General features: G+C 24.5%; 1 protein-coding gene across 1 annotated transcript; it reads left to right on the forward strand.

Annotated features, from left to right (window-relative positions):
- Positions 1 to 262: 262 nt before the first annotated feature.
- LOC117171511 (putative ankyrin repeat protein RF_0381) lies at positions 263 to 7,474 on the forward strand. Its single transcript, XM_033358882.1, has 2 exons — positions 263 to 345; positions 6,112 to 7,474. The coding sequence occupies exons 1-2, from the start codon at positions 340 to 342 to the stop codon at positions 7,255 to 7,257; spliced, it is 1,152 nt and encodes a 383-aa protein (XP_033214773.1). The 5' UTR covers positions 263 to 339; the 3' UTR covers positions 7,258 to 7,474.
- The last annotated feature ends 2,893 nt before the right edge of the window (positions 7,475 to 10,367 follow it).

The raw sequence follows: 10,367 nt of genomic DNA on the forward strand, positions 1-10,367 counted from the left end.
ACTGTTAGTCTATGCCCCTACCCCTCTAGAAAAAATGGTTCCACCACTTCTGATTTGTACCAATATAATTTAGAGAAGTTTGGCCGAATATTTATGACAAATGGGTCATTACAACTTGTTTAATAGTTTTTGCATAATTTTAAATATATAAAATAAAATTTTTTCTTTAAATAAATCCAACTTTGAACGTATTAAATGACCAAAAACTTAAGAAGACAACGCGCATGCGCAAACCATTTTACTTGAGTAATTGGCATCAGAAGAACCTTCAGTTTTCCAAAACACTTTGCGGATGCAGGTAGCAAAACTGTTGATTTTTGACATCAGGTGTTATCCGCCATGGCCGTAAGTACACGGACATGAATTGTTTTATATATTATAATATAATATTTTAATTTTAAACTTGTTTGGAATTTGATTTCTTTTTATTTTCAATTGCTGCTGCATTTCCATTTTTGTTTAGTCCATCTTCTTCAGTAGAAAGCTTTCAAGCGTCAAAATTGTTTTTTTTTGTTGATATTTAAAAAATTGTCCACGAATCTAAAAGTCTTCTATATATTTTATATTTATTAATTATACATTCCTTTCAATATTTTTTAGTTTGATCATTCATTTTAAAAATAAAAGAAGTATCCTCAACATTTCATATCAAAACGTTGCCAATACGTAATGGAGAGGGAGCAGGAGGCTCCACCTCTTGGGCTCACAAAATGAGTTGGGAAAATGCCATCTTTTATTTTTTTTATTTCACATTCTTCAATTTATTAATAAATATTATATAAACAAATTTCTTGTAAGAACTTTTAAAGGCAACAAAGTATCGTTTTATCTTAATTTGAGTTTTTTTTTGTATTTTTAATTTGAGTGATAGTTTTTTTATACAATCCTTTTCTTTAAAAGTGGTTGTGCTTTTGTATTTAATTTATCAACAAGTTTGTAGAATCAATATTTCTAACATGTTTTATTATTTTATACTAAAAGTAATTTCTGAATTATTGATAACAAAGAAAATTTAAATTGTACATGATTTTGAATATTGGGAAATGTTTTTTGTATTACAATTTTGCTACCACGCTGATTTACAAACTTGTTCATAATTCCAAAGAGATAAAAAAAATATAACTGATGTAATTCAGTATGATTTAGGTTTCATTTTAAACGAATAATTAAAAATTCTGAAGCTATACAAATATGTCGAAAAAGGCACTAACAATTTTAAGATTTTAAATTTAATTTTGCAGAATTAAATTTTTTTTCAAGAAACCTTAATTATTTTAAAAGCTTTTGAGAAGTTTGGAAAAGATTCGTAAGTAATTTTTATTTTGAGAAGATTTCAAAGAAATTGAAAAAAATTGATTTTTCAAGTTACCTTTTGAAGAGAATTAGAAAAAATCCAATCATTTTACACAATGATTAAAAGTTTGAAGAATTAAAAAAAAATAATTAAAAATGGAAAAGATTTCCAACAATTCGAATCAACATGTAGAATTTTTGCAGAATTTCCATTTATTTAAAAAAAAGGTTTAAAATGACGTTTAAACGTTTCAAAATATTGTAAAAATTGTAAAAAATAAATCAAGATGATTTTAAAACAGTTTTATTTTTATTTTGCAGAATCTTAAAACAATTTAAGGGAATTTTGGTTGAAATGTAAAATATATTTTTATTGGCCTACGAACTATTGTATTTTTCATTAAGAATTTAACTCTTAGGTTGAATATTTATCATTTATTTATTTTCTGGTTGAAAAATTAATCTTTTATTGTTAAAAAAACGCCCTTTTTGTATGAGTTCAAGGGGTTTTACATAAAAATTTTAATATATTTTTGTTAAATTTCAAATTTAGGCTTTAATACCGAAAATTAAGAACAAAACAGTACAATTTTTGTTAAAAATTAATTTTTCTTTTTGATTAAAATTTAACTACTTGCTTAAAAGTTGAATTTTTTTTTAAATGTAATTGTTTGGCAGAAGATTCTTTATATTAGCTATAAATCTAATTTCTCATTTGACAAAAAAGTTTTTATTTTTAAATGATCCACTTTTTTCAGCTTGTTATATTTATGTAAAATATCGTGTTGGAACATTTTAAAGAATTTGTTCTTTAATTGTATATTATTAGCTTGAAAAATGAAAGTGCTACTTGAAGATTAAAAATGTTTACAGAGTTTATTTAAAAAAAAAAAAATTACGGATATATGTAGAAACAATTCCTGGTTTCTCATTCTATTCAAATCTAAAGTAATTGTATGTTTAATAAATAATAAATAAGCAATAATTTTTTTTGTAATAATTTGATCTCCTGAATATGTTTTGTAAAGATTGTAGTTTAGTTAAAAATGAAGTCTCATTTTGTTAAAGGTTCATAGTTTAAATAAAAATTTCCTTTTTTTATTCAAAAGTCGAACTATTTTGTTTACAATTTTTTTCTTTACTTAGAAAGTTAGCCGTTTTGATTGGAACTGCAATTACATCGTTGAAAAATTAGACTATTTTTTTGTCACATCCGCTGATTGAAAATTCATCTTTACAAAATGAAAATTTAATGATTTAGTTATACATTCTGCTAATTTGTTTAAAATTCATCCCTTTGGATTTAAATTGCAACTAGTACGGTAAAAAAACTAATTATTCCATTCAAATTTTTTTTAGTTCACTATACACCCATTTTTGTGGAAAATTTATCTTTTTTTTTATAGAAATTTAACCTTGTTTGACTGAAAATTGAGTAGTTCCATTCTTAGCTTGATATAAAATCAATCTTTTGAATAAAAAATATATCTTTTGTTAAAAATTGTAATGTTCTTGGTAGACATATTCTGTTTCGTTAAAAATATAAGTATTCTATTTTTGGTTCAATATTGATATTTTTTAGTTAAATATTAATTTATTTGTTTGAAAATTTGTATTTTGTAATAAATTATTCTTTTGGGTAGAAAATTCAACTATTTGTTTAGAAGTCATTTATTGAAAAACTGCTTTTTTCACTTAAAAATTAGGTTTTCAGCTCGAAATGTAACTATTAAATTTTGTTGTTAAAATTCGTATTTTTGGGTTGAAAAATAAACTGTTTTGCAGGCAATCTGTCTTTTAGGGTTAAGAACTTCAACATTTTCAATGATATTTTTTTCTTAATTGACATAAAAACCCTTTTTGGTTAAAAATTTAACCCTTAATGAAAGTTTGTTTTTTAAATTAAAAAATGAGTGTTTCGTTTAAAGATTCAACCAATTTGTTAAAAATTCATATTATTTGGTTTAATTCAACTGTATTTTGTATTTTTATTATCTTTTTATAATTTGTCGATATTTTTTTATTGAAAACAAATCTTTTGAACTTAATGTGTAACTATTCAATTTTTGCTTGAAAACTTATCTTTTTAATGGAAAATTCATTTATTTGGTTTAAAACTCATATTTTTTTGGTGAAAAATTTCACGTTTTGGATACGATTTATTTTTATTGGAGTGAAATATCTTTCTCGGTTGAATTTTAACCTATATTTTTTTTAAATTTTATTTTTGGCTCGAAAATAAATCGGGGTTGGCCGAGTACTCAAAAAATTGGTCGAAATTTTATATATTTTTGGTTGAATTCAACTGGTTTTGATTAAAAATTATAATATTTTTTTTTGTTTAAAAATTGCAACGATTACATTGTTTGTTGAAAATTTATTTTTGTATTGTTTTGAAGATTAATTTATGTATTTGTATATTTTGTTTGAAATTTGTCTTTTACGGTAGAAAAACCGGCTATTTGGTAAACATTTATGTAATTTTTTGAAAATTCGTCTTTTAAGTAGAAAATTCATTTATTTCATGAAAAATTTATATATTAGATTGAAAATTCGTCTCTTCTGGTGAAACTTTAATATCCTTGATGCAGGGTGGCCGCTGGAACGGGAAATGACCAGGAATTTTTTGAGACCGGGAAAAACCGGGAAATGCAAAATTTTTGTACTTTAAAAATTTTTATTTTTAAGCTTACATTTTTAATTTAGAGAATTTTAAAATGCTTTCTTAAGGACTTGAACAAACAAAAAATAAAAGCCTTTGATGTTGAAAATTTTAAATAAAAAACATTTTTATTTAATAAATAAATAAATTTTGTGTAAATTTATATGTACTAAAAAAGTTTTGTTTGAAACAATAATGTTAATTTTGTTGAATCTACAGTTGGTGTAAAAGTAATAAAAAGTGAATAAAAACGATTTGAAAAAACGATTTTAAATCAGTTAAAAATGTATGAATTTTCAGATTTTAACGTTAGAACTTGAACGGTTTCAATTTGAAACTCTTAGTCATTAGACAAATGTGAAAGTGTAACTGAAAGTTTATAATCTATTTCCAACTTAAAAATAACTTCATAATAATATATTCTTAATTAAAGAATATTAAAAAAAAATTTAATATTGTTTCAGCTGAAAATATTCAATTTTTAACCCATTCAATTTAAAAATATTAATTAAAAAATATAATTATTGAATATTTAGCAATATTTGAATTTTTATTTAAGAAAAGTAAAATGAAACCAAATATTCAAAAGTAAAGAATCTTTAACTAAATTGTTTGACATAGAAAGCTTGGAATCGTTACAATTTCGAAGAGCCTTTAAAATATGAGCGTTACAACTTTAATTGTTGCATTTGAAAAAAGGCTTCATTTGTGAGTGAAATTTTTAAATTTTGATGTACAATTTACCAATAAACATTTGTAGAAAAAATTTGAGTAATTTTAAAAGATATTTAGATGTTTAAAAAAATAAAAAAGTTATGATGCAAATTTTAGAAAGTTTTCTTAAAATCTTCTAGAATATTTTTTGAACATTTTGTTTAAATATTTGAAAAATTGTTTGAATACTATCTTAAAATAATTTAAAAAAATGAAGTTATTTTTAATTTTTCTAGGAATATTAATATTAGGCTATAATTTCAAGTTTTACATTAAGTTTGAATCTTTTCAAAGCCTCTACATCTCTCTTAAAATTTCTCAAATTTTGCCTATAAATATTAAATATTTAATTTTTATTTATACATCCAAATGTTAAAGCAATTTTATCAAATTTGCAGGATTTTCTGAAAATTGTAGAAAAAATTCAATAAATTTTGACAGATATTTCGAAGTTCTGAAAAAATTTTTAATTTAAAACAAATTCCAGATTTATCGAGATTTTGTAGCTTTCCAAGGACGTTTAAAATATTTAAAATGAAAATAATTCAATTTCTAATTTAAAAAAGTATTTAGTTAAAAAATTTTCAATTTTTCAATATTTAATATTTCTAGCTTAAAATTCTTTAAAATTATATCATTTTGAAAATTTCAAAGTGCATTGATTAAGTTTTTAATTTAGAGCATTGAAGATGATAACGTTTTTTTATATTTTTTTTATATTGAAAAATGTGAGCATCTTCAATTTTATACGCTTAAATTATTGAGGATTTAAATACAAAATTTTTTAATCAAAAACTTTTAAATTAAAATTTTAAAATTTCAAAATTTAACAGTTCGGCTTTGAGTTCTTTCATTATGCAGCTCAGTTTTTTTTTACCTCAAATGGAAAATCGTTTAGCTTTAGTGTTCCACTTTTTAAATTTCATTGACCGTGAAAAATGTTTGCGAACCGGGAAAGGACCGGGAATTTATTTCGTCAATTAAAATGGCCACCCTGTTGGTTGAAATCTCAACTATGTGGTTAAAAGTTTATTTATTTTGTTGAAAATAATTTGTTTAAATTGCAAATTTTTGGTTTAAAGTGTCCCTTTTTGATTTGAAAACTCAATTCAAAATAGTTTATTTAAAAATCAACTGTTTTGCAGTACCATTATTTGAATTTTCTGCGTATAAGATTTTTTTTTATGAACAAACAAAAATTTAGAACGTTCAGGGAATTTCGAAATTAGGAGCAACCTTGAAATATAGTCCCAAGAAGGTGGCAGCGGTGGGATTGTCCCAATGAGACGGATTTCATAGATCAAGTTTAGATCCCGGGACTTAATTCGTACAAAATATGGGGATTTTCGAGACATCATTCCATCACTTTTTTGTGTATTATCATCAAAAATTAAGAATTTCATCAACCTAAATTAAGAATGTTGTCAACATTTTTGTTCCAGGTGAAAAGTGAAAAAATAAGGGCAAAATCCCGTGGACTGCCACCACCCTTTGGCCAAGCGGTCTACAATATCGTGAAAAACTCTTACAAATTGTACAACTCCGATCCAGTTTTGAAATGCATATTGTACAACTTGAACAATTATTTTCTCTCGCAATTTGGAATGATCAGCATTCACTATGCAGTTTCTCAAACAACATCAGTACCTCTTCTGGAACTGCTGATCTTATTGGGTGCAGATTTCAACTGTCAGAACAATCGTGGCGAAACTCCTCTGCATGTAGCAGTTCGAAAAGAAAATTTAACTTTTGTCAAGATGCTCCTAAGAATTGGTGCAGACACCAACATCCACAATAAAAGAGGCGCTACTCCACTTCAGGAAGCCTTGATGCAGAAAGACACAGACATGGTGAAATTGCTCGCATCTAAAGGATCTGATGACATCCTTTTTGCTGATGATGATGACCTCATCAAATTTCTTCGAAGCAAGGAGAACAAAGTCAACATCTCCGGCAGTAATTTTTCAACCCTACTCTATTTTACAGCCAGATTCAACATGGAAGACGCTTTTTCTCAAGTTCTCGCAGGCTCTTCAGCTTTCGACGTCAACGCCAAAGATCCTTACGACACTTCTTTACTTTCCTATTTAATTCAAATGCGCAAGGAAAATATGATCAAATGTTTGATTGTGCATGGAGTTGATCTGAATGCTGAAGATCCTTACGGAAACACTCCGTTGATGTTGGCGTGTAAAATTGCAAAAGAGTCGATTGCTATTCGTCTTGCTTCAGAAAGTGTCAGAATTTTGAAGATGTTAGCTGCTGAAATAACGAGAATGAAATGTCAAGGCGAAGTGGTTAGTTCAAAAAATGTTGAGGCCTTGAATCACGAAGTCCTTGGAGGATTTTCAGCTGAATGTCAAATTGAATTTCGTCGTTTGAGAGAAAAAAAAGTTGTCTGCGGTAAAAGAACCCGTCTTTCGCGATTTTTGAAATACAATGTTAAAAAATTAAGACCGGTGGTTAGGAGCCAGGATAAAATTGAGATTTCTTGTTCAGTTAGATCCGAAGAATTTCCGATTTACGCCGACAGGTTGATACAAAACATCGGACAAGTCAACTCGAAAATAGCAACTGTGCGAGTATAATTTTAATGTCCGACTATACTTTTATAGTTTAGGATTTATTTTTATACAATTTTTTGTGTAAACTGTCAAACGTAATTTTACCTGATAACTTAACAATGAATTTTAATCTAAGACATATAGATTTATTTTAGATAGTTTGAAGTTTGTAAATTGTAAATATAGCTTGTATTCCTTTGGGTTTAAGGAACTTTTAAACAAATTTTTAAATAAAGACAAATTTTTATTGGAAGAAAGTTTATGTCTTTGGAGAGAATGCTTGGAACTATTTCCATGAAAACGGATTTTTTTTTTACTTAATTTGTTTAAGACTGCAAATTTAAATTTGAAATAAATTTTTATTTGTTTGAAATAATCAACTTTTAGTGAATAACGCTAACATACCCTACTATTCTTCTAAATTATTAATAATTTGAAATATAATGATTTTTTTATAAACAACAGCAATTTTAGACGAAAACCCTGATATAACAAAAAATTGTTTAAGATCGTAATTTTTTTTTCAATTGGATATTTTTGGTTAGAAATAAATAATTACCTAAAACTTTAAATCTTCTTTTCAATTTTGCTATTATTTGTTTAAAATAAATGCTTAAAATTGTAAATCTTTTTTGAAATATGATTATATTGTTTTATTAATAGAAATTTCAGATGGTTAGCAATAAAAACCGCGAGGATCCCCTAAAATTGTTTTAAAAACTTTTATCTTTGAAAACAAATTATTTTTACAAAATTTCGATTGTAAAACAATTTAAAAAAAGCAATTTAAAAATTTTGAAACATTTCAAGAGGACAAAAAAATTTTTAAAAAGATTTCTGGAAAAATTTCCAATAATTTTTTTAAGAAACAAATTTTTTAAAAGAAAATTATAAAAGGTTCCGAAACATTTCAAATGATTTCCTATAAATTTCAAAGACGACTGTAGAAGATTTAAAAGCATAATTTTTCAAATTTTCAAAATTAAAGAAAATTCAAAAAGATTTAGGAACGATTACAAAAGTGTCAGAAAAGAATCCGGAATATTTTATTTATATCTTTTATTTTTAAAGATTTTTCAAATATTACAATTTAAAATATATTTACGAATATTATATGGTTTGAAGCGCTTAAAAATACTGAAAGCCAAAAAATGACCGGAAATTTATTGAAGACTACAATTTTGTAAAATTCTGTAAATTAAAAAAAATTTCTTCAAAATTTACTAGACAATTTTTCGGTAAATCTGAAATTTGCAAAAGTCTTATTGAATTTTATAAATTAAACTTAGAAAAATATATATTTACGTAATATTAAAAACAAATAAACTTACAAAATAAATAATTTTCAACACAAATTTTTGGATTGGACATTATTTCTTCCTCAACAATTTTTCTTTTAAAAATGGATTGCTTAAAAATAATAATTATTATCACAGTTATAATTTTTTTTTAAATTATAATTTTTCTGCTACTACTGTTATTTTAGATGTGAAATAGTGAGATAACCTAAACATTTTCAAATTCGTGGATATTGTTGCAAATATTTTTTTATTTCTTAAAAACCAATTTTGATTATAATGATTTATGTCTTAAATTACCAATTTTGGTGTAAAACGCTAACAAAATCCAAATGGTTAAATGATTTTAAATCTTGCTCGAACTAAAATGATGTACCTTTCGAAATACCAATTTTTTGTGTAAAACACTAAACTAATCGAATAATTTAAAAAATGTATAAACCTTGTTCAAATTATAATGATTTGCGGTTGAAAATATGAATACTGCTATTATTTTGGATGTGAAAAGGTGACATAATCTAAAATTATTCAAATTTGTGAGTCCTGCTTCAAACATTTTGTTTTATTATTTAAAATACCAATTTCAATGATAGTGATTTATGTTTTGAAAAATCCATTTTTTGTGTAAAACGCTAAAATGATCCAAAATCGTCATAAGATTATTAATTTTTAAAAATATATTATAATGATTTTCGGTTTACGTAAACTACATAATCTTGAAAATTTCAAAATTCATAAACATTGTTTCAAATGTTTTTATTATTAGGAAAAACCAATGTTGATTATAATGATTTATATTTTAAAATACCAATTTTTGTGTAAAACACTAAAATAGTCAAAATTGTTAAAAGATTATTAATCTTTTAAAAATATATCGTGATGATGTTTGATTTCTAATACGTAAGCTATCAATTTTTTACGTGGAAAGCTGACATAACCTAAAATTGCTGAAATTCAAAAATATTCTCGTTAAAATATTTTCTTTCTTATTATTTGAAATACCTATTTCTGATGTAAAACACTAACCAAGTCCAAATGGTTAAATGATTTAAAATCTTGTTCAATTTATAATGATGTATATTTGAAAATACCAATTTTTGTTATAAACCACTAAAATAATACAAGATTAAAAAAATTATAAACATGGTTAAAATACTAATTTTGGTTTTGGAAAGCTGACATAACCTAAAATTGTTCAAAGTGAACGTATTCTTAACATACCAATTGTCGATGAAAAAAACTAACGTAATCCAAAATCATTACATTTTTCATGTAGAAAGCTGACATAACCAAAAATTGTTCAGGTATGTGAATATGAAAAAAAAAAATAAAAATACCAATTTCCGATGAAAGAACATAACATAATTCAACATTGTTGAAAAATTCCAAATCTTGTACGAACTATGATTTTTTTAAATGCAAAATTTGGTATAAAACGCTAATAGAACCTGAAATTTTTCATTTATTAATCTTCTGTGAAATCTAATTTTTCTGTAATAAACATACCAATTTGCCTCGAAAACGCTCAAATAATCAAAAATTGTGAAAAGATTGTTTATAAATCTTGTTCAAATCATAATGATTTTCGTTTTAAAATATGCAAACTACTAATATTTTTGATGTAAAAAGCTGACATAACCTCGAATTGTCCGAATTTGTGAATATTCTTTCCAAAATTTTTTATTATTAAACATAAAAATTTCCGTTAAAAAATACTAATATAATCGAAAATTGTTCGAATTATAATGATATTTGTTTTAAAATACCAATTTTTGGAGTAAAACGCTATCATAACAGGAAATTGTTAAAAGTTATTAATCTTCTGTAAAATAAACT

Source organism: Belonocnema kinseyi, chromosome 4 (assembly GCF_010883055.1).
Source record: "Belonocnema kinseyi isolate 2016_QV_RU_SX_M_011 chromosome 4, B_treatae_v1, whole genome shotgun sequence".
In the NCBI taxonomy this organism is placed as follows: domain Eukaryota; kingdom Metazoa; phylum Arthropoda; class Insecta; order Hymenoptera; family Cynipidae; genus Belonocnema; species Belonocnema kinseyi.